The 25,354-nt window shown below is 48.1% G+C and overlaps 1 protein-coding gene across 3 annotated transcripts in view; it reads left to right on the forward strand.

Moving 5' to 3' along the window:
* Positions 1-25,354, forward strand: part of TSEN54 (tRNA splicing endonuclease subunit 54) — a 202,657-nt gene that overhangs the window by 155,019 nt on the left and 22,284 nt on the right. For all 3 annotated transcript variants that reach the window (XM_069200157.1, XM_069200156.1, XM_069200155.1), the window contains 2 exons: positions 18,905-18,965; positions 19,231-19,347. In XM_069200157.1, coding sequence (XP_069056258.1) covers positions 18,905-18,965; positions 19,231-19,347 — 178 coding nt within the window. The remainder of the gene's footprint in view (positions 1-18,904; positions 18,966-19,230; positions 19,348-25,354) is intronic.

Raw genomic sequence — 25,354 nt, forward strand, 5'->3', positions numbered from 1 at the left:
GCTCCGAACATTCCAAGAGGCCTGCTCTTGAGAAGCTTCAGCAAGAGCTCGACCAAAGGCAAAGGCGGCTCATGATCCAACCCTGCACCAACAAGATCTCTGCTACCACCGGACAGACTTTGTCTAAGGAGAGGAGGCTTGCCTCCAAGGAAACTCCACACCCCGATGCCCTTCTGTATCCTGTGCCCATTAAAATGCTCATAAATAAGGCTACAAGCCCCCCAACTCCTCCTAGATCAATTCTGCCTTTTCTTCCACCTACACTACCTCCACCTTCACCTCCCCTAGGTTCTCCTAAGGGGTCATTGCAGTCCCTTCAGACATGGACAACCCTAACTTCGAAGTCCCTTTCTGTCCACATCCCACAGATGACCCATGGAAGGACTATGATGTAGAACCTCTGGGAGACCCAGACTTTGATCATGTCCACACACCATAGCATCATACCACAGTGTTATTCTGCATGCGGCTTCCTAACATAAGGTAGACATGCATGTGACACCACAGAACGATGACTTACTGGTTAAGACATTATCCAGGACAGAGGGTTCAATCCAGTTTTTTCCTGTACTAAAGGGAATGATCGAAACCACCTAGGACGCCTTTAGCGCAAGTAAAATCATGGGTGGTAACATATGTACATTTTACAGTCACCAGTAAGTAGTTATAGTTAGGACCTAGTTTCCACAGGAAAAAAGTTTTTTGTTTTGGCGATAACTTTGGTGTCGTTTGACAAATCAGACAGTCCTGGTGCTGAAATCTTATTGGCTGCCAACTTTTAAACCAGGAAGTGTTGGCAGACGTTTTGGGAATCCGACACATCGGACCCCACCAGGGCAAAAAGCATTTTTTTTTCTTCAGTGGAAACAACTGTGGATCTGCGTGGGGGGTGGTTTACAGAGCTTTTATTTTTTTTTATTTTTTTTTTAGGAGTCCCCGGGGTTATGCTTCGTATAAAAAAAGGGGGGGAGGGTGGAGCATGTTTGGAGCCGCGGGTACCACCACCTTCCTTAGGCTTCTCTGGAAAAAATGGAGGGGGGCGTGTGGACCCCCTCCTATCCCCCGGAATAGCCCTGGAAACCACCCCCTCCCCAGGGCATACTTAATGCATTGAAGGGGTACCCCCCAGACACCCCCCACCCCCCTTCACTCTATAGGGACCGGGGTACCACCACCCACCTAGGGCCCCCAATAGAAATAAAGGGGTAGGGGGCTGCTCTCCACTCCTGGGCAATATACATCCCCGGGGACCACCACCTTCCTGTTGCCAGCTCCCCTATTTGAGCAAATTTCCTGAGGTGCCCACCCTCGGGTGATAGCAGTTTGCTTTCGCTTGGTGGGAACTTTGACAGCTTCCACCTAGCGAGAGTAAACTGTAAGTCGGCTGACAGGAGCAGGAAAACTGCTCTCCCCTGCTGGAAGGGGACTTTTCATCTGTTTTCTGAAAACAGATGAAAGGATTACTCCTGCACGCAGGGAGCAGCATTTTTAGATGCTCACTGTGTGCGGGAGCAATGCTGTAGGACCTTGGCCCCACTGCATAGATATTAGTGGTTTGCAACCTCTTACTGACTTTTACCTGGATGATAGACAGCTTACTAAAAAGCCCCCGGAGCATGTTTCCTGCCGATTGTACAGGCGCGTTCTTGAAGCAGAGGAGTATGAGCACATCTCCTCCAAACAAAGAAGCAGTTGCTACATTTAATTAGGAGGAAGTACCCTTGTTTGGTGGAGATTCAACTGTTTGTAGTCTTGTCATCTTCACAACAGGATTCATGTTATCAGTATGCATACGCCTGAGGAACAATCACTTTGCCAAAATTACAAACACAAGGTCACTGGAGACATTACCTCAGGGTCCTTTACGCAGCTGTAGTGTGCAATATGTACTTTACATTTACCCAATGAGGTAACACTTTCTAATTAGCCACCAGAAAGTACTCCGATTGGGTAGACTTTTTTTTTCTTAATCTTTTTATTTGGTTTTCAACAGGTGCATAGCATATCCAAATAAGCTTTACATGGTGGTATGTCGTCAAGGCATCAGAAATAGAAAGAAATAACAAACAATTCCCTCCTCCGACCCAACCACCCCCAGACACATGAGCCCCAAATTGATCCAAACAATCATCAGTCCCATTCCTTACCTATCCACATCATAATCTAGAGGCCATTCAGTATTTGGTAGCATATAGCCCTCAATGTGGCCCAACGGCTCAATACTCGGCGGGCGTTTATACATCCAAGGAGTAATATGTCATCCAGTCCCACACATGTCTTCCCCCCCCCCCCCCCCCCGAGCTTCCACAAGCAGCCTCTATTCGTGAAGGTCACCTTCTCTCCCATCATAAACCCATCCATTCCCCTTCTCCACACATCCAGAATGGGACACATCTCAGAGCCCCAGAGGCGGGCAATATCCCTCTTGTCCACCACCAGCTCGAGGCCGCAAAATAAAAGCTTCCTTCAGGGCAGATCAACGTTGTTGGGAATTCCCAATAGAATAAATTTGAGATCAAGAGGGATCTGCTCCAAAACCACCACCCCACACTCCCTCACAATCCTGGTCCTAAACTCCTGGATCACATGGCAGCCCCAAAGTGTATTTAGGAAGGTTCCAATATTCCCATGACATCTAAGACCATTTGGTTGCTGCGCCCTTCCCATCATATGTAAATGTTGTCTATCATAATATATCCTGTAAAGGATTTTAAATTTGATTAATCCGAGTCTCGACCGGATAGCCACTTTTTGGAAATGTCAGCGCTGCCTCTCAGTCTGTGTCCTCTATTTCGCCCGCCTACGCAGTTTTAGAAGTGAGTTTGGCATGTTATTATTGATAGTCTTATACGTCATAGATGTCACTTTTGTGTCTAGGCCTTCCATCAATAGTCTACCTTCTGGTGGGGTGTAGTCAGGTATTCCCTCTCCCGGGAGGCCCTCTGCTTTCCATGCATGTTGCAGGCACACATATCGGAGTAATTGTGTCTTGCTAAGCTCATACTAGGCCTGGAGAGATGCAAAAGGCCTGATGTCACCCCCTTCCATCATGTCTCCCACCTTGGAGATACCAATGCGGTCCCAGCTCTCAAAACCTGTCAACCTACCAATTTCCAGTAGCCATCATCCCTCCCAGAAGGGGTCTCCCTCATGGGACGGTGGTGCCATCCCAGTACCATGGTAGCCCTAGTCCATGCCCTGAGGGACACTTGAGTGGCTGGCAGAAGATGTTTCCCCCCCCCCCCCCCCCTCCTCCATATAGGTAGTGTATACAGGATTTCCTTTCCCACTGCAATCTCTAAGTGGAAGGTGGGATGGTCCCCAGTCATTTATGTTAATCACATGTGATGCCGACCCTCCAGGTCTGGGAGAGACAAGCCCCCAGATATTGATTGCTCTGTAGCATTTTGAAGACTATTCTCTGGTGTTTCCCCTCCCACAAGAGCTGCATGTCTTGTTCTAGAATTGTGAAGCATCCCAGAGGGATCTGGAAATATGTGTTTTACACAACATAGAGGAGGTTCGTAAGAGGGATCATTTTAAACATGGCCAACCGCCCCATCAACGTGAGAAGGAGACTTTTCCAGCGCTCCAGGTCAGCTCGGCATTTTCTCATCACCCTCCGCAAATTATTAGTCTGACAGAGGTTTGCCCTATGTGTCATGTAAATACCGAGGAATTTGAATCCCTCAATTGAGCTTTTCAGGTAAACTGGAAGAGAATGAATCGCTACGTCTCTCTGCAGGGCATATGGTATTGATTTGTCCTTATTAGTTTGATACCCTGAGTATCTCCCATATTCCTCAAACAAGTGGAAGAGTAGCGGTAGGGATATCTCGGGCCGCGTAACATATGAGTATGTCATCTGCATACAGTGAAATGCGCTCCTCATCAATCTCCTCCTCCTCGCTCAACTTGAAGCCATGCAGCCTGTGATGTGTAAGGATCCTACACGCTAAGGACTCTATAGTGAGAGCAAGCAACAACGGGGACAGGGGACATCACAGTCTAGTACTCTTTGCAATGGGGAATTCAGAGGAAAGGATTCCATTCACTCTCTCTGGCGCTACTGGATTACAGTAAAGCAGCCTCCCCCATTCCCTATATCGAGGGCCAAATCCGAATCACTCCAGTATGGCTTCCAAGAATGGCCAGTGTACCGTGTCAAATGCTTTCTCAGCATCAGGGGCCAAAAATATGTGTGGCTCTGGGTGGTTCAGTATGGTATTTAGCCAGTTGTGCGCTCGCCTCAGATTGTGCCTTGTAGAGCATCCTGGCAAAAAGCCAGATTGGTCCTTGTGAACTGGGGGGGGGTAATAACGCCATGAAGGTGGGTTGCTAGAACCGTGGCCAGAACCTTCACCTCTACATTAAGGAGATTGGTCTGTAGGGTGTAAAAGACAATTTGGGCCTCCCTTCCTTTTGAGTAACAACTATCTCCGACCTTCTCAAATCATGGGGGAGAACTCCTAGCTCTCGGGCCTCCAGGAACATATTTAGAAGATGGGGAGCTAGGATATTGCGTAGGCTCTTAAATAGTTCAGCGGTGAACCCGTTGGGTCCAGGGACTTTGCTCGGGTGAAGTCGTGTCAAAGCAGCTGTAACCTCTTCAGAGGTGATATCCCCTTCTAAATCTGCTTGGGTCTTTGCATCCAGGACAGGAACAACTATATTCTGCAAATATCCCGCAATCCGACAAGCGTCTTCCAGTGGCCTTGACTTGTATAAGTCACTATAATAGCAGGCAAAGGTCTCCACAATGTCTTTATCTGAGGACACTCTTACCCCCTCCGGAGTCACTATTTCCTGTTTCCACCTCATTTCAGTCTTCCCTTCTCCCAAACCAAGCAAGGAGTTTCCCAGTCCTGTTCCCCGCCTCATAGACCCTATGCTGGGTAGCACGCAACTGACTTTTAACAACTCTCTCTGCAGTTAACCGATACTCGGGCGTCGCTAACTGCAGTTGGCGGAGTGCTGGGAGGGATGGCTCCTGTCCCAAGGCCTCCTCAAGTGCCAGCAGCTGTTGTTCCAACTTACTCAAGGTTTCCCTCACCTTTCTTTGCTTCTGGGCTACTAAATTCTGGCACAATCCTAAACCACCGCCTTGTATGCCTCCCATATCACCACTACAGACCCGACAGACCCCACATTTTCTTGGAAATATAGTTCAGTGTCCACCCGGAGCCCATGTGCCACCTTTTGAACCTGTAGGTCCCAGGCCCCCAACCTCCACCCTGACCTAACCCCAACCCCTGACTCTCTATATGCACCACCAGAGGGGAGCGGTCAGACAAACCTTTCACCAGGTATTCCGCCTGATGTATAGTTCTCACCTCTCCTGCGGGGGTAAAGATATAATCCAATCTAGAAAAGACCTCATGGGCCCCAGAGAAGTAGTATTTTCTGTCAGTGGGATGGGCATGTCTCACAGGTCGGACAACCCCAAAGCTGTAGCAAACCCGTGAAGTAGGGTAGAGGGGCAAGACGGTCCCAGCATCCCAGATCGGTCTATGTCCGACACAATCACATCATTGAAGTCTCTCCCAGGACATGAAGCTGGGAATCAACCTCTAGCAAGATCTTCCCCAGTGTCTCCAACAGGGGGGCCTGGAGCCTGGGTGGGGCATACGGGCTCATCAACAAGACCTCTCTCCACCCCCAGTACCCCTTCACTCCCACATATCTACCATCTGGGTCTATCCATTGTAGTGTGATGCGGAAGAGGGGGGGACCTACAAATCAAGATTGCCACCACTCTGGAACCAGAGGTAAAGCCTGCAGGTGCTAGCGTGACATAAGGCCCTCTGCCTAGAAACGTGCACTTCGTGCCCCTGAGGTGCGTCTCTTGTAAGAGTATGGCATCCGGTCGCAGCCTCTTTATATACTGGGACACCAAGCCGCGCTTGACCTTATCACCCAGTCCATTCACATTTCAAGATAGAACCCTGAGGCCGTGCGTGTCCACCAAAGGAGGCCCTGTTCCATCACCCATAAGGGTCATTTTGAGTGAAAAGGAAGAAATGGCAAAAGTGGAGGAGCTCCCCTTCATCCAAGGCACCCAGGAACAGGAAGGGGAAGCCTGGGAACCAGCTTTACAATGGATAGACCTATTGGCTGTGGGTTAACTTTGTGAACCATGAACAAAAATACAACTGAGCCCCCCTGAACAGAACACCATCCCACCACCCTCCCCACCGGCCCCGGCGAGTGCCAACCCCCATACACCAACTCAGCAGAAGTCTAGAGGTCTGTAGCTTACCACCCACACCCTCCTCCCCCCCCCTCAACTATCAAGACTCTGTCTTCTCTGGCTCGTGCGCCTGGGGAGAGACCACTACTTTGGTCTTGCTCCCCCGTTGTCCCTGGGCCCATTGTCAGCCTCCCGACTCCCCCTAACAGAGAGCTGGGGACGCTCCTCCATCCACATCCAGACCTCCTCCGGGGACTGAAAGAAGAACGCTTTTCCCTGGAACAGGACCTTCAGTTTAGCCGGAAAAAGGATCATATACTTCAGCTGAAGACTGCGGTGCTTGGCTTTCACAGAGTCAAAGGTGCAACGCTGTCTCTGAACTTCTCTGGTATAGTTCAGAAAAACTAGGATCTTGGAGTTTTCATACCGGATTTCCCCCATTTTGCATACCTCTGTCAGGATCGTGTCTCAGTCCTTAAAGTTTAGAAAGAAGGCAATCACTGCTCTATGGGGGCCCCTGGAGGGGGCCTACCCTCCACGGACCTATGGGCCCGTTCAGTCACAAAACAAGGAGAGAATTTCTTAGGCGGAAGATCTCTCCGGAGCCATGTGTCTAGAAACCAGTTCATGTTTGTCCCTTTGATTCCTTGGGCAAATCCTACAAATCGCAGATTGTTCCTTTGGGCCTGATTTTCCGCGTCTTCCAGCCACCACACGATATCTTTTTTTGAAGACCCTGGTCTGTTACCACCTCTACTTAAGCGAGCCCCTCAGCCTTCCTCCCTCCCCCGGCACGATCCCACCAGCAAAACCGGGGCCTTATCATTCGTGCTCCACTCCCTCTTCGTGTAGAGCACTGTTGACTCCAGGCAGCCTCCAGCACCCACCCTCGGGACCAGTCAGCAAAGTTGGGGGCAGGGAGGTAGAGAGGGGTTAGAGGGCCCCCACGATCCCTCTGAGCTGGGGGACCCCAGCCCAGCTCTCAGCGTCCTCAAGTTTCACCACCACGTCATGACAGTGTACCTCAGAAGCTCACACCAGCTCCCCCGAGCTCAGATTCCAAGCATCTTCCTTTGCCTGCCGGTGGTTCAGTTCTATCTGAACACTCTTGGCTGCTGCCTCCACAAGCCAAGCTGCCTGCAGTTTGTAGGCCTCCACCAGACCGGCCAGATCATTTCCTCTGCCGTGGCAGACTCTGAGGGCGCCAGAGGCCGGGAATCTGCTCAGGCCTAGCGGCGCCCAGGAACACTCCTTTGCTCCTGTGGCCCTTCCGCAAGCCACAATCAGCGGCTCACCCCGGCCAGTCAACCCGGAGGCATTTCTGTCAGCCCCGGACCGGAGTTCAATAGAGGCCGGTACGGTGCTCTCTCAAGGAGCATCCGTCTCAGCGCCATCTTGGCTCCGTCCCCCCTGGGTAGACATTTTGCACAAAACTGTGGCCTCTTCTTGGATAAGTAAGCTGGTCCTGATGCGTTCTGGCACAGATGTTCATTTCACAGAAATTATACCTCAGAACCCATCCAGGGTACTGAGGAGGAGTGGGCTTGCAGTGCATGGCTGTGTAACTATAACTCAAGCCCTAAGGTAACTATAACTCACGCCCTCGCCATGCACAGCTAATTACCCCACATATTCTATACCATCATTGATATAATCACTGCAACATTTGCAATAAAATTATTGATGAGAAAACTGTGCATGGCGAGTGCCTGAGTTATAGTTACTTGAAATAACTCTATAACAGCTGAAGTTCTATGGTTCTGTGCATGCCAATTCAAAACCTAAATATAACGTCCTTGTAACATTTGTTTTTTTCCATTGAAAATATATATATATCAAAGAACGGTAAGGCTAAATTCATAGTTTAGGGCTGGGTAGTGGTAAAGGGGGGCAAGGGTAATTTTAAGGTTTAGGGGTGTTTAGTGGTAATTCTAGGTAAGGGTAAATTTAGGAGTGGATAGTGGTAAAGGCAGGTTAGCAGTAAGTAAAAAAAAAAATTGGGAGGGGCGGTTTGAGGGTTCCTCTCCCCCCAAAAAGAAAGTTATATTTTATACTAAATTAAAAAAATATATATGCACACACGTGCACGCTATTGGGTCCTCGATCCCCAACTTGGGTGATGAAGCTGTCACTGCATTCTCACTTGCTTGACAGTCAGACCAGTCGCAGACCTTGTTGCTCACAGTGACCTATAGGTTATCACTGCTCTCAAACTACAGGTTCCTGCCTGATCGAAATAGCACAAGTATTACCGACATACTGGGTTGCCCTCAGCTGCCATACAAGCCTTTGGCCCTTATCACATGGCAGTTTTTACCTCCTGGCATACAGGGTCGCTGCAACATTACCAGGCATGCTTCAACCCTTACCCCATGTTAATCTTTTTCAGAGCAGCCCTCTCCTGGCATACAGGGATTGCTGACTCAGTCGTGCACATGAGTAACAACCCAGTTAGTGCAGCAGCAGTTTCCACACACCTTGCACTGGGAGTCCTCTCAATAGATTCCCCACTGGACCTTACTCTCTCTAACGCTCTCCTCTTCCTCACAGGGCACAATGGTCTTGACAAGGAAGCATGTGCTGATGCTCCAGACACCACAGCAAGTGGTATTGGTTTCCCTTGTTGATATCCCCTCACCCAACAGAGAGAGTAGCAGGCTTTGGCCCCTGTCTTAGCCACAGGCAGAAGTCTTGGATAGCTTTCCCTCCCCACACAGCCCTTCTGGCTACTTGCAGATGACAATTTTGATGTCTCTACCTCCCCTTTTTATGGTCTTATTTCCAGACACGGAGTGTGATTTAAGGTCTGGGCCTTTGAAGTTTTAGGTTGGGGTTCTCCTTCTTTTGAAGTACACCCTTCTTCTCTCCCTGAAAGACAGTCTGTCACAGTCAGAGAGACTCTGATATTGCTAGTCTCACATCACAGGCCATGGGAGTAACTAGCTGTGGGCTGGACTGTTCCAGTGGTTAAGGGTCAAGTCGGATTTTCATATAGTTGAGTCCAAACTGAGAAAGCATGATGTGCAAAATAACAATGGATTGGGATGTGGTCCAGAGTAATTACCAGTATCTGAGATTAATTCAAGTATTCTATCCATCACTTTTTTGTTTGCTTTGATGTGTGCCCTAAGTGTAACAGGTATGCCCAGATTTGGGTCCCATGCACTTTGTCTCACTGGAACCAAGCTATAACCTGCTGATGAGCCCACAACAAGGGTTAACCCAGTCTTCGGTTGCTTGTGTTCCGATTCAGGGAAGACCTGGCTTGGCAGTTCATGCTGGACTGTTCCCATTTGAGCAGGGGCAAGACTGATTTGCAGATAGCTGGGTCCAAACTGAGGTGGCATAATATTTTTTTTTTACATTGCAAGTATTTTTAAACAAAAAAACATTTTTAAGCATCCAACTCCAACACACATTTCAGTCTGGATTCTGCATGCTGTTTGCAGTAGTAGTATTGATATGTGTAACATGAGTCTTCCTTCTTCAGGGCCCTCAGTAGCCCAAGTTCAGTAGCTTTGGTAAGTCATGCAGCTAGCTAGTCATTTTAAACAGAGATATTGCCTGTCGGACCTGCTCAAGCATACAACTCACATTCCCCAGAAACCCCCTCCCCCCCCATGGTGTGTCTTGTGGTAGATCTACTCTGACGTCAGTGATCCTAGTTGTAGACTACTGAAAGGAAGTCTCACCGTATATCAAGTATTAGATTTCAAGAGGTGAACCCCCTGCAACGGGAATAGTAGTGTCATTGAGGGGGATATCTTGGGTATCATCAAGTGACTGATCCTCCGGGATACCTCAAGGAGTCCACTAGTGTTTCCCAAGCTCGAGCCACCTCGATGGAGCTCCTCCCCCTCTTTACTTCTCGAATCAGCACCTCTGCCTCCTAGCTCGCCATTTGTTCAATTCTCTTCTCCATGCACTCGTGCTGGGGCCTCTTGGGTTCTTCAAGTTTCGAGCCATCTCCCTCTTGCCGAGGGCAAAGGCCAGGTCTTGAAAACGACTAGTAACCTTATTATTAACTGTGTGTGGAAACCAGCTTAGGAGGCAGTACTTAGCTGTGCATGTAGCTTCCCGTTTTATGATAGTACTCAGTATATCTGTAGGTGGCTAGCTCCGGACATCCTCAAAATATGTGGTAAAACTCCACTGCTGCCTCTCCATACCTTGATCTTTTGGCATCTTTTGGCATTTGGGTAGTACCTATTTATTTTTCGAGGAGTGAGGTATGCCCTGTGTAGGACATAAAGGTTAATAAGCGTAAACCTGGCATTCCTAGTCGCTTTTGTTGTGTTATATAAGAGATCTTCCCAATCCTGGTCTCCTATGGCCATGTCTAAGTCTGTCTCCCATCTGACTTTCAGCTTAGTCAGGGGGACCATGACATCTTCTCGTAGCAGTCTATAGAGGCAGGTGGCCGCCCGGGTGATACCCCAGGGTAGGCCATATAAAAGATGAAACTCCTCAAATGGGAGTGCTCTGTCCTCAAAAGTTCTCCTACTGTGGTCGCTCCCCCCAAGTTTCCAACCCACCCCAGGTCCCACTGTGGGGTAGTTCCCAAAGAAAACTTATCAGTATAATCTGAGGAGGATGAGGACCGAATACGCGCCTTGCGGAGGCTTTGGGCCCAGCAATGCTGCATTACATGAAACTCAGCAGTGTCATCAGCACCAGGGGCAAGGAGTCTAAGCAGCGCCCTGGCCATCCTGGTCATCCCTGAGGTAAAGAGAGGTATATCCCGCCCTAGTGTGAGTCTACTTGCTATCCATTACGTGAGCTATTGCATCTTAGCTACTAAGTAATAAGTCTCAGTCAGGGAACGCCAGACTCCCCTCAGTCGTCGTTGGGCATTGCATCTTGTCTATATCAGGAAAATAGGAGCCAGTAATCCAGAGCGGGAACATCGTGAAAAAGTACAGTAGTCATGGCAGAGCCACCATTTTTAACAGTGCCACTCTGCCTGCTACCAAAAGCGGCAACATCTCCCAAAATGAGCTGCTGGTTCTGAGGACCCTAATAGCCCTGCCTACATTTCCTTCCAGTAGGCCCACTGAGTCATGGTATACGTGTACCCCTAAATATTGAAAGGAGCTGGGTTTCCATATCAGGGTCCCTAAGTCCTCCGGGGGGTGTCTGGGGACTTGCACAGGAAACAGGCAAGATTTGCACCAGTTAACCCTGATTCCAGATAGGGACCCATAGCAGTCCAGCATGTGGTGGGTGCCCCTCAGATCATCCTGGTCATTGCAGAGGAAAAGGAGTAGGTCATTTGTGTATCCATGCATAGCTCAATATAATGCATTTGGTCCCCCTGCCTCAAGGCTGCAATACATGACCCCTGTTTGGGCATTGAACGGTAAGGGCTCCATAGCTAGGGCGAATAACAAAGGGGAGAATGGGCAACCCTGTCTGGTTCTCCTCTCCACTCTGTAACTCTCAGAGAGTGATCGCCCAGTGTGGACTCAAGCCATCGTGGCCATGTAGAGCAGCCAGGTTCAGGACACGAAGTCCCGTCCCAACCCCATCAGTTCCATTACATTATATAGGAAGTTCCACTGCAGACTACCAAAAGGCTTTCTCCATGTCCACCGCTAATATCATCTCCCTCGTTCTGTCATAGGAACTGGCTCCCAGTATAGTGCATAATCGGTGGATATTATGAGTCTGCCTGATCCTTGTGTATAAGGTTGGGCAAATGAGGTAGGAGATGTATGGCCAGGATTCTGCTCAATATTTTGTAGTCCATATTTAACATTGATAATGGCCGGTGTGCTTGTTTATCATGTGGTTCTTTCCCAGGCTTTAATAAGGGTATGATCATAGCTTCAGGGGTGGACTGTGGGAGGAACCCTGTAGTTATAGTGTTGTTATACATATCTAAGAATTTTGGTAGCAACGCCTCCACATATGTGACATAAAACTCAGCGGGCAGATCGTCAGTCCCAAGTGTTTTGTTCTGGGCCATGGATTTTATGGCAGCTCTAACCCCCTGTATGGTAATTACTACTCCAAGGGCTTCTGCAAATTTTTTTTTGAGGAAGTGTCCCAAGGTGCAGGGAGGCCAGAAATGCTGCTATCTACTCCGCAGGGAGTTCTGCACTTCTGCTGTACAGTTGGGCAGTCATTTTTAATGTCTTCCTGGCAGAACACCTTGCGGTCATCATCTGTTATCAATTCCATAATTACCGACCCTCTTTTGGCTGGGTTCACGAGCCACGCTAGGAGGGGACTAGTGCGGTTTCGCTCAACATGAGCCCACACCATATAGTTGTGGTAGTCAAAGCAACACAGTCTTTCAACTTTTTCAGCCACCTCTTCTTTCGATCAAGAATATCCGCATACAATTCCGGGTGGCCCGTTTGTTGCCTCTCACATGTCCTTAGTGCTTCCTCAGCAGCTAAAGTCTCCCGCAGCAGGGCTTCTCGGATTCTCACCATCTCTGAGATGCACCTCTCTCTGAGCACTACCTTAAATGCATCCCTTTCTGACAAAGGGGAGTTCGCAGTCCTCGTATTGTTCTCAGAATACTGAGTAATACCATTCTCAGTTGTGTCCCTCAAGATGGTCCTCCAAGGACTCCGGGTGCAGTCTCCATGTCGGTATCCTGGGGTGCCGCCTCTCCCACTTTAATCTCATCAGGAGGGGATTATGATCGGAGATTGTGTGGAATGGATATTTGTTGGTGTGAGGCAGTGTATGGACATCCGGTGTACAAAGAAGGGCGTCCAATCACACATAGAAATCATGGAGGGTTGTGAAAAAGGAGTACTTGCAGACTTGCGTGTGCTGTAGTCCTCAAGAGTCGACCAGCCCCTATTCCAGCTCGTGAATGCCCTGAGCCACGACCGTGGCCAGTGCATCCCAGAGGGTAGGATGAGAGCAGTCCAAGTCTAAGGGGGTCATTCTGACCCTGACGGGCGGCGGAGGCCGCCCGCCAGAGTTCCCCCCTCCGAAATACCGCTCCGCGGTCGAAAGACCGCGGAGGGTATTCTAAGTTTTTCCCTGGGCTGGCGGGCGGTCGCCAAAAGACCGCCCGCCAGCCCAGGGAAAAACTCCCTTCCCACGAGGATGCCGGCTCGTAATCGAGCCGGCGGAGTGGGAAGGTGCGACGGGTGCTGTTGCACCCGTCGCGTATTTCACTGTCTGCCAAGCAGACAGTGAAATACTTGTAGGGGCCCTCTTACGGGGGCCCCTGCAGTGCCCATGCCAGTGGCATGGGCACTGCAGGGGCCCCCAGGGGCCCCGCGACCCCCCCTACCGCCATCCGGTTCCCGGCGGGCGGACCGCCGGGAACTGGATGGCGGTAGGGGGGGTCGGAATCCCCTCGGCGGCGCAGCTAGCTGCGCCGCCTTGGAGGATTCCAAAGGGCGGCGGTACACTGGCGGGAGACCGCCAGTGTTGCCGGTCCGACCGCGGCTTTACCGCCGCGGTCGGAATGCCCTTGGGAGCACCGCCGGCCTGTCGGTGGTGCTCCCGCGGTCCTCCAACCCGGCGGTCATTGACCGCCAGGGTTGGAATGACCCCCTAAGTCTGTTACGCAGTTAGAGCCCGCCCAAGAGGATCGACCTTGTTAAATGTAGGACTAGTTTCTGAAATAGTTCCACAAAAAACTTTGTCTGATCCACATTGGGGCCATATATGCCACTCAGGACAATATTGTGGCCATCAAGCCTCTCCATTACAATCACATAACGGCTGGCTGGATCAACCACATGGCCAATATGCTGAAAGGTGACTCCCACCCGGAATCAAGATTAATGCCCCACATGCGTAGGCTGAATATGTTGTGTAATAAACCTGTCCCCCTCCACCTGCGCTGTAGAGCCAAACCTTCTTTCGCAGTTCTTGAAGGAGGGCGATCTGTATCAACCTGCACTGTAGGTATGAGTGAACTTTGTCCCTCTTGGTCATAGAATGCATCCCTCAGATGTACCAAGTGATAATTTTAAATGTCATGGGAGATGCCATGGTGCTGTGATGTGATAGTGACGTGCATTTCTCTCTAGCAGGGGAGAACACTTCTCCGGATCCTGCCACTTTTCACTTGATGTCAGTTCAGAGCAGCCTCCAAGTACACCTGGGTAGCTCCAACATGATAGTGAGTAACAATAACCTCTTAAACTCCCAAACCCCAAGACAAGCAGGACATCCTCCCCTCATCCAAACAGCCATGTCTCAAGCAAATAGTAGTGGGAATACCATCTTTGTGTTTAATCGGGAGGGTCAGCGGCCAACAAGGCAGGTCCCGTCAGTCCTCCCCCACCCACCATCAGCATTGATGGAAAGTGCACATATATCTTTATGTATGCAGCCCCATCGTTATGCCAGGCCCCCTCCTTTGTTCAGTCAGGGTAAAGTTATCGCTGCCCATAGTATATTAGGCACAAGAGTCCACGCCCTCTATTACAGCATTAAGCAGGCTTTTCTTCATCTAGTTTTTCCTTTCTAAAACAGATCATCTGCTGTGCGTGGTGTGACCCTGGGGAGCTTATCCTCCGCCAGTCCGGACAAATAATCATTACCGAAAGTGGCAGAGTCTCTTGCATTTTCTCGTCAAAGCGAAGCAGGTGTGCTCCCCTCTCCCTTGCTCCTACCTGATTTCTATGGGCTGCTGCGCCCAATGGTATATGGCCTTCAGGGTCTTTTTTGCACCCCTTCTTCCTTCTCTCTTGCAGTCTAGCTCCTCCAGAGGGGCTCCCTATTAGGCCCGGTTTGCGCCTGCATGTCCAGACAGTTCTACACTTCTTGGAGTGTGGGGAAGAATTGTGTCCCTTCTGGGATCACCACTCGGAATCGAACCGGAAACAGCATGGCGTATTGCAGGACCAGTTGTCGAAGTCTTTTTTTTTTCTTTTTCTCCAGCATCTACAAAAGTCGCGTGCCGTTTTTGAGTGGCTTTAGTAAAGTCTGGAAAGATCATGATTTTGTGGTTGTGTTTGTGGATATCGCCTTTGGTTCTGCCACACGTCAGTATATGGTTGCGGCCCTGGTAATGAACTGTATCCATCAGGGGATGTGGTGGTGCCCCCGGAAGTGGCGGCCTGGTAGGGACCCTGTGTGCTTGCTCCAATGCTTAGAAGGGGGAGAGGCCCTCCGGGGCCACCTCCTCCCGCAGCCAGCTCTCAAAGTAGGCCAAGGCGTTCCTCCTTCCGCTCACTCAGGGAGACCAATTATTCAATTGTTATTTCTTTGTGATCTATTTTCACTATCTGCTAGTCTGCACGTCCCTTATGTTCCATTGCAGCCATTCTATCGTCGATTGCAGCGACATCTGGGTGGAGGCTAACTAATGCGTGCTCTGTTGTAATAATGCTCTAAGTCAGCTTTCTGTGATCATCCTTCAGGAGGCTTAGATCCGCTCCTGGTGTACCTATTTTTGTTTCTAGTACCTCTATGGTAGCTTGAAAGCTTGAAGGATATCCTGGAACGGTGAGTCCCGAGGCCGGCTGACTTGCAGGTGTTGCCAGCATGTCCACAGCACCCTCCCTCTGGGCCAGAGCGCTTGCATCTAGTTCACCTTTCTTCTTCGCCTTCCCCATTGGTGACACTGGATAGCCCTGAGGTTCTGTCTACTGGTTCGGAGGGCCATCCTCTCCTGGCCCGCTGGCAGCCCCTGGGTGGATAAGCAGCTTGAGACCTGTGAAAGTTCGGGAGCAGTCAGGTCTTTAGTGTTCAGCAATCACTAGCTTGGGGGGGGGCCTCCATCCTACAGAACTATTTCATTGATGTACTCTCTGAGGGCTTCCCTCCGCTACTTCCAGCAGCAGCGCTGTCTCCGTCTGCCCTCGTCTTTAGTTACACGACGATACAAGAGGGTCAGTGCAACAGTTTGGGCCAATCAGATAGGGCCCTTTCTACGATGTCCCTTGGACCCAGCAGTACTCATTTATGCTGCATCTTGAACCCTGAGGAGTAGCAGTTGGGCTCTAGCGTCCATCTTCTTCAGTGAGTACAACTACAGTTTCATGGAGGAGGGAGCTGCCACCCCCCACCCCCTTTCAGCCCCCACTGCCCACCTGCTCCTCCAGTTTCTGGCTCCTCTCCTCAATCACGCTCCTGCTACTCAGCTGCCTGTCTGTCCCCCCTGTGTGTGTCCCTTCTGGCAGCACTGGCCCTCCTCTGCTACTTATGTGCTTTTCCTAGCTTGGCTGCCTGTGTGTGTGGGGGGGGGGGGGCGGAGGGGAGGAGGGAGGGGCGTGCTGGTGTCTGTGAGATTGGCAAGTTTTGCCCCGCTTCCAGCAGAAAGGCACTCCTCTGTGCAGTGCTCGATTTGCCCTCCTTCCCTCCAGTTGCAGATTCCAATCGGTGGGTTGCAGCCCCCTTTCCCCATCACAGAGAGCAGCTATGCACTCCATCGTTTTAAAGCTCTGCCGCTCTATCATTCTGCAGAATTGCCAGTCTTTTTGCTCTGGGGCCTGCACTGTGGGTGGGTGTGTCTCCCCATGAGGCCCCCGGGTTGTCGCATGGATATGCGCGTGAGCCACTCCCAGTTTTACGCTCTGCTACAGTGCAGGGCCGCTGGTGGCACCTTAATCATCAGGGTCCCAGGGCCTGCATCTCCCAAGAGCACCGACTCGTCTCCCAGTTAATGAGTGCCATAACTAAGGCAGACATGTCCCTGGAGTGACAATGGAGCCGCCATCTTGGGCCTTCAACAGCACTCCGCTCCCAACCACCCAAACTGCTCCCCTGCTCTCGCCTCGGCCGTCCAAGTCTCAGGATCCGCATCGCCCAACTCACCACTCCATCTGGCAAGACCCTTATTAAGGCAGGCGTGTCCCTAGGGCAATACACGGCCATCTGTCCCAAGCGCCATCATCTTGAGTCTTCACCAGCACTCTGCTCCTGCCCGCTGAAAACAGCTCCGCTGCTCTCTTCTCAGAGGCCGGAAAGCCTCAGATGGCAGTGACTATCTAGTGGTGATATCCTAGAGTCATTGGAACAGCAGTGGGGCCACTAGATTCACAGAATAGCCGTGGATGGGGGATCACCTGGTGGGAGCCGGCGAAGACACTTCTCACCGCATCAGCCGCTAGCCATGCTCCCAAGGGTGGGATGTGGCCCATGTAATTACCAGTGGCTGCGATTAAGTAAAGCATTCCTTCTATCACTTTTTAGGTTGAGCATAAAAGAGCGCAAGGGCTGCTTTCCTGACATGTTGGTCTCTCTGTGGGCTTTTAACCACACCCACAGCACACCCATCACTATCACTCGTTCATGGGTTTGCCTTTCAAAAATCCTTTGTTATCATTGGTAAATGCTTTACGTTTCTCCCTCCTTGGGCAGTTTTGTTACCGCCTTGGAAATCGATCCTGTTACATGGATAATTGCACTATTGCTGATATGTTTGACTGCAAGCAAACATCTTTTTCCTTTTGTCTCTCCTTCTCGCCCATGGTGGCCGTGGTGCTTTGAATCGACTCGCTTATGGCATTCTGGGAGGGCCAAAGCTGCTACCACTGCATTGGCACTTGCCTAGACATTTTCCAGGCGGCTATGTGGGCGTCCCTCCATACATTCAGGAAGCAGTATTGTCTGGATAGTCAGGTTCACCAAGAGGTTTTGCCCGCTCGGTCCTGGAGGACTTTCTGGTTTGAGTCCATCCACTGGGTATTAGTCAAAAGGCAAGAAATTGTAATCTAGATAGTCCTTACCAGAAACAGTGTTACAGAAGAGCTTATTCTTTGGTGATAGTTTGCTATTTATGACTTCTGTGATGTGCAGGAAAGAAAGTTAAGCGTCATGCTGTGTCCTTCATAGAATTGAAACGTTCCTTCATGCTAGCTAGAAAACACTTTCTTATTGGGACTATGTCAATTAACTCAGTGCTGAGAGTTGAAGGAATACATTCTCTTGAGTGATTGGAATGATTGGGAATATGCTAATGCAGATAAGTCTTATTAATGGTGAATATCTACTGCAATTCAGTCCTTAGACTGGCGCAGGTCTGGTTTGGCCTAGATGTGCTATTGGAATTATGTGGTTTTGAGAGACTACTATGATTGTGGAATGTGTTAATCTGAGATCAAATTAATGATCTGTTGAGCAAGCCATGTGATAAGAACAATACTGCATCCATTGAACTCTTAGACTAGCTTAAGTATGTGTTAAATTATTCTTGCAATTAGGGAAATAGTGTTGAACAAATTCTATGACTGAGACAGCATAGAATGAATCCTTTGATTATATACATGCTCTGTCGATTGTCATACATTTATACTAGTGGTGTGCTGAGCACCTCCTGCAGTTAAGCAAAGGTATTTCATCTGCATGTTGTGAATGAAGCTCAGCTTTGCCAACTAGGTATCCTGATTTTGATGGACTGTTGATTTGTGTGAGCCTGCAACTGTCTTGAACATTTGATTTGAATATTCTCTGTCAAGAAGGTCTTATGATAGAAGATTTACTGTCTTGGATGAGTCCTGTGAGTGGATGTTATTCAATGCAGCTAGAGCCCTATGATCAGGGCATGATATCTTATTGAGTTGCAACTTCAGTCTTGATGTGCATTCACATGCTGTTTCAACGTGGGACATACACTACTTACAGGATCTCACACCCAATGTGGAGATGTTCAACATTTTATGAATATCAAAGGGAATACCATGGTGAAGAACTGAGGTTAAAACTTGACAATGTTCCACGTTTTGCACATTACAGTGTATAATTTAGGCATTCTTCTTCATGAAACCTTTTCTGTTTATTTTTCAGTTTCCCTTCTGGAGCAGATCGGCATTCTGCACACTTCCCATATCCTGGATGGAACAGCAGAGTGAGTGTTTTGGGCAGGGTCAAAAGCAAGCATTCTGCTTATCCTCTTTGGGGCCTTTACTGCTACAGTGCATTATTTGGCCTGAATTGATTTAGCGGAGGCTGCAGAACTGGTGTGAGTAGGGTTCCATATGTTCCAGGAGCTGTATTAGACTAATCTCTGGTGCTCCAATCCTGGACTAGAGAAGCTACTGCTGTCCGAAGCTCTTGCAGCATGTCTACACTGCAGCCATCTGCTTAAAATGTGTTTTCTCTTTGCTTTGCAGGATTCAAAATGAAGCTGAGGAGATCAAGATAGATTTTGATGTCTACCAAGCAGATGCTGTAGCAGAATTTAAGAAATCCAGTCCTGGTAAACCTTATGCCAGGATGTGTGTTCGTAGGTAAAAGAGCTTCAATGTAATTTCTCCTTTTTTGTAAGTTGAGATGTCTGGCGCGTGAATAGAAGTGCCTTAGTCCTCCTTTACTGGAAACTCTCACCTTGTGCAGGTTTGCAAAATCATGCATACACAGAGGCAGTAACAATTCCATCATCTGCCTCTGGGGTCACCCATTCAAGCAAAGGCAACAATATAATATTTCTGCTCATTTCTGCCTACAGGTCTCAACTTTGACCAGCATAATGCCTGTTTGTTCTCAACGTCCTTATCTGGCCTCCGTCAGAGTACAACCATTCTGGCTTTCACCTCCTCTTGTTTCAGTACTGGGACCCCCACTCACCTGTCACTGCAAGTCAGTCTTGACTTGCAGCTCAATTTTGTACGCACATTTGAGCTAACACATCTAAACTGATACTCTTACAAATAGATTACATGCTGCCCTTGGTATAGTATTTCAGTCTGACCTCAACCAATGTACCATCTGCAGACTTGGCACAACCCCTCTTACATGAGTAGCTCACTTAGACTTCTACCTGACCAATGTCCTTTACACATTTATAATGACAATACAGTACCATCCTACAATCAGGCTTTCACAACAACTTCAGTACTGAAACTGCTACGAACAAAATACTTCATTTCAATGAAATGCTGGACTAAGCTAACTCTTACCATCTTGTCCTTCTTGATTTAGCAGTAGCCTTCGACACCATTGATCATCGAATGCTACAAATCTGAATGTGCTTTAAAAGTTAGGTTTTTAGTTGGTTTACCTCCTTCCTAACCATTAATATGTGGGTAGTACCTCCTCAAACTATATCACAGTCAAATGTGGAAATTCTTTAAGGGTCAATACCACCCAGACTGTTCAAACTGAATGTAGAACCACTTCATCCTGGCGGAGGAAGCAGGTATTGTGATTATTTTAATATGCTGATGATAATCAAATGTATACAATATATTCTTCTTTTAATGCACACATGCGTACTGAAAAGATGCCACACAACTCTTAATGATTGGATGTCAACAGTTGGATGTTAATCATCTTCCTCAGACTAAACCCTGTAATGCAGAATAAATTATATTAAGGAATATTTAAAAAAAAAAAAAAAAAAATGTAAAACAGAATAAGTTCTGTTACGTGGTTTTGAGCACCATTCCCTTGTAACCATTCATGAAAGGGTGGTCAGAGGTCGACCACTAGTACTTGGCAATACCTTACTTTATACAAGTAACTACATGGGTACTGCGTGGAAATCCCATCTCCTCCATGATTCCCATCAGGGTCTACCTGAGAAACAATTTAATGGGTGAAAGGAACAGTGCAGATGCTGTACAGGCAATTGATATCAAGTGGTAATGGATCGCCTCACAACCGAATATCACATTAAACAAAGTCCCCAATCTGAGTTTGGCATCTCAGGTAGTTCAGGAACGGCATTTTCTTATTTTCCAGAGGCTTTCTAACACAAAGGCTGTTCTGTGTAGGTATCTGAATTTAATTACATGGAACTAGGCAGAAATTGTAAGTTCCTTAGCTGCTATCTTTGCCTCAAGCCAATCACTCTGTTCCAATGTGTCCACATTTACCTCCCAGGCAAGCTTCACTTACGCAAATCTTTCTGAGGAATACATCTACGTCTGGATTCACCTTTTGAATACTCTCATTGCGTCAGCAATGTTTTCTTTCTAGTGCTCCACATCAACATCACAATGGAACGGCTCCGTATGTGACTCAGTCTGATGTCCTCAGAGCCATTTCAAGTCCTTGCGGGCATGCTGATGTCCGTTTCATTTTTTCCACACCTTCGACACTAACAGTTTTGCTACTTCTCCAGCTGGTTATACTGCATCGAAGAGCTTCTTTGTTAAGTTTTTTCTTCATGCAACAATGTCTCTGCCAAAGGAGTTGGGCTTTGTGTTTGGGGGAGGGGGGGGTCACATGTCATTTACTGACCCTCACTAAAACACTCTCTGGTGCCTAGGTTCTGACAATGACGTCAGTGGATGTTCTTCATGCCAAAGTATGAACCCGAAGGCACTTAAGTAAGGATAGGCAAAGTTTTTCCTAGCAAAAGATTAAAAAAAAAAAACAGAGAAGCAGAGCCGTCAAAGATCCAGGCCTTGAGAGGAGTCATTGTCCCACAGGTCTTCGAGGTTGCACAAGAAGCAGCAGTGCCACAGCTCACGGCGTCACTCATCCCGAGATACCAGCCCTCGGTCTTTGTCTCCAGCTTCATAGTCTCATCGATGTTGGAAGTGAGTCCCACTCTATCGCCTCCTCAACTGAATTTGCCAGAGATGTCACCTGCACCTTCTTTGGTGGAAATCTTGGCGTCGCCATTGAGTCCAGCAGCTCAGTTTTCTCCTGTAACTCCATCATCTCAGGAGATGGAAGAACAGATGTCAGGTCTGGCCCAGCTTCCACAACAGGAGCAGGAGTATCCGATATTTCCGACCTCGGGGATGACCCATCCAACTTCTTAAATGCTAGATACAGCATTTTAAATAGCGTGATGCCCCCCTTTGGTGCACCTGCTGGCCCCACAGGTCCTTTGGCCTTTAACCTTAGAGGCATCCTGGTGCGGTATAAGCAGGCTCCCTTCATGTCTTTTTTGCTTACGACTCCCTATCAACAGTCAGGGATGGCACCAAGAAAGGTACCATCTCCTTCAGGGTTATCGGCGCCAATACTGAAGTCGGACAGATCTTGTCTGTCGTTGGATCAATCTACATCTGCCAGAAGCAGACTACCAGTGCCGGTCCCAGCTTCACCGGTGCCGCAATAGGCTTCCTCGATATCGGTGCGTTTACTGTCGACTCCGGGGGTTGACTCTAGGTTAAGGTTGATGAGGGAAGCCTTGAGGCTCTTGGAGGAGCAGCAGTACTTGCCCACTACAGAACTAAAATCGAACATTCAGACTGAAGTGCTTCACTCTTCTTCTGCAGTATCAGAACCTCTCCTGCCATTTAATGAGGCTTTGTCAGAGACAGCCTTGGATCTGTGGCAGAAGCCTGTTTCTACTCCTCCAGTTTCCAAGTCTATTGCCAGGAGGTATAGAGCTGCACCAGGTGACCCTCAGTTTCTGAGTCAGCATTCAACACCTGAAAGTCTGGTTGTGCAGGCTTCATATTCATCCAAAGCTCCACCTGGTTTCTTCCCCACAACTCCTGGAGCAGTCGGCAAAAAATATTTTTTTGTCAGGAAGTATGGCAGCAGTAAAAACAGGTTATTCAATTGGGCCTGGATACTGTAGACTCTGTTGCCAGAGCCATGGGGACTTCAATTGCAAACAGAAGACTTGCATGGCTTAGAGGGTCGGGGTTCTCCCATGATGTACACTCCACTCTAATGGATCTTCCATATCATGGATCCAGATTGTTTAGAGAGGGTTAAGGAGAGTAAGGCTATCGCCAAGTCTCTTTCCTCAACTTACAGGCCTTTCCGTAGGTTTAGAGGGTTTGTCCGCAGTTCCTCCTTTCGCAGGAGGCCAGCCAACTAGTCACTCTCGTGCTCCTGGGTTCAATATGCAGGTGCAGTCCTCATTCTGGCAGCAGGACAGCATGGCAACATAGTAGCGGTCCTTCATGCAAAGCAGCATAGTAGTCTTTCTGAGCCTTCCACAGGTCCAGAAGTGTACTGAAGATTTGAGCCTGTGGGTCCATTATTTATACCTGGTGCCCTCTTTGAAATAGGTGAAGGTTCTGGAGGTTAACACTGCCCATCCCACCTCCCCCGAGGTGCTTGGAATGCCCTGCTTTCCTGTCCTCGACCTAGAGCCTTTGTGCTGTGCAAGTGTGATTGGTGACAGTTCCTCCCCTCATGAAGTCAGAGACAAAGGAGGAATAGGTGTTGGCATAATGGGTTTTCTCGCTGTTAGGGAGCAGTACACAACGACTAACTGACAGCTACACCTAGTCACTTGACCCAGGATATAAGCTACAGGCACCAAATAGTTAAGACAAGAAAATGCCAAGTTTCAAAAAAAGTGGTATTTTCAGAATTGTGACTTAAAATCTGACTTTACCTTCAAAAAGGCTTTTAATTACAATTATTTATACATCAAACTCAGCATTTGTACCTGCTCCCATTTGAAAGTTTGCACTTATCAAATGTAATAATGTAACCCAGTGTTACCCTACGGGAGAGGCAGGACTAGGAGCAATGAAAAACAAATTTAAGGGATTTTCACTGCAGGGAGACGTAAAAGTTAAAAGTGCATGTCCAATTTATTTTTAAAAATAAACTGCACCCTACCTTATCGGCTGTTTAAGGCCTACCCTAGGGGTATTACAGAAGAAGGTTTGGTCCTGACAAAAGGTTTATGTTGCCAGATTAAAATGGTAGTTTAAATCTGCAAGAAATGTTTAAAAGGCTACGTATGTGGGTGGCACAATAAGTGCTGCAGGCCCACCAAAAGCATTTCATTTGCAGGCTTGGGATACATGTACCAATTCACTATGGACTTCTCAGTAAATTAAATGTGCCAATTGGGTGTAAGCCAATTTTGTTATGTTTTAAGCCAAAAGCACAAGCACAAGCACTTTAGCACTGGTTAACAGTGATAAAGTGGGCAGAATCCTAAAAGCCAACAAAACAGGTTCAGAAAACAGGAGGACGAAGGCAATACGTTTAGGTATGACTCTGCAGAAAAGGCCAAGTCCAGCAACTACCCAACGTTGAACACTAAAAATCCCTTACTACCCATATATTCTACCGGCCATTGAAGCCCAAAAACTCCTTATGATCCTCAAACACTACTCATACCTGAATCCTAAAAATGCCTTACTACTCCTAAATAATACCAAAATACTATCCACCGCTAAAAACTACCCAAAAATCATATACGTATATTTTAAATGATGTATTTCTATAAAAATAAAAAAACATCCGATTTAGGACTGGCATAGTCCTTCTTTAAAGGTAATCCAAACTAGTGGTAGATTCAGTGTAAATGTATATCAAATTAAAGATTTAAAGTAAAGAGGGCACGCCATCTGAGTGACCCATGAAAAAAGACGTGAATACACAATGGGGAGCTCTCCATTATACCAGCATTGAACTCCTTTATTGTATGCCACTTTGGGCAGCTTACATGTCAAGAGGAAGGCTGGTATATTTACAGAAATTGTAGAAGAAACCAGGGAGATTTCAAAGGGGTGATTTTGCAGGACATATAATATGTGTGGTAGGGGGACCATCTTTAAAAGGGACACTCTACCCACAACAGAGTTCCGGAGTGAGTTCCATTAGAGGAGGTTGTCATGTAGGGAGATTAATAGGGGTGCCATATCAAGTTCCCAATCCCACTGATGCTCCTTGGTGACATATTTTTCCAGAGACACATAATTTCGCTAGTTATTTATTGCCAATTGAGCTTGGCTATCCATGCCCAAGTTTTTTATGATCTAAGTTACTAGTGGCTCAGTGGCGAGTCCAAATGAAATGGGCCCTTCGGACACCCTTGTTACGTGCCACATTTGGTAAGAGGGTAGATGATACCTAATTTAAATATATCATGCCATTGGGTTAGTGTAGAGGATTTTGACATATGTCTGTTCTCCAGTTCCGCAGAAAACTTAGCCTCAGTTCAAGGAATCAAACGTCTTCTCAAATTGGACCAGTATATTTTAGCGGGCGGATCCATCCAGTCGGTTGCTTGTGCAATAGTGCAGGATGTAGCTTTGCACATTGTCTGGTTGCTGTCAGCAGCATAATCAAACTGTTGTGGCCTGGATGGATCAATGTTGGGATTGCCTTCAGGAGGCAGTTTGCAAGGGCTTAATGAAAGACCTTTGCTTCAATGTTAGCAAGGTAAATTGTGTGGTAAATTCCACACTTATCCAGTGGGTGACCTGGTTTCTGCACCAGGTTTCGGCACAACTACAGTGGTTGGCATGGGAAAATCATCCAGGAGGGTCCCAATGTTTATCATATTGTTGGATTGATAAACACTAAGTGAACTCAGTTGGGAGGCCATTTAGTTTGATTTACATTGTCTTTTCACCT

Source organism: Pleurodeles waltl, chromosome 7 (assembly GCF_031143425.1).
Source record: "Pleurodeles waltl isolate 20211129_DDA chromosome 7, aPleWal1.hap1.20221129, whole genome shotgun sequence".
Taxonomy (NCBI): Eukaryota; Metazoa; Chordata; class Amphibia; order Caudata; family Salamandridae; genus Pleurodeles; species Pleurodeles waltl.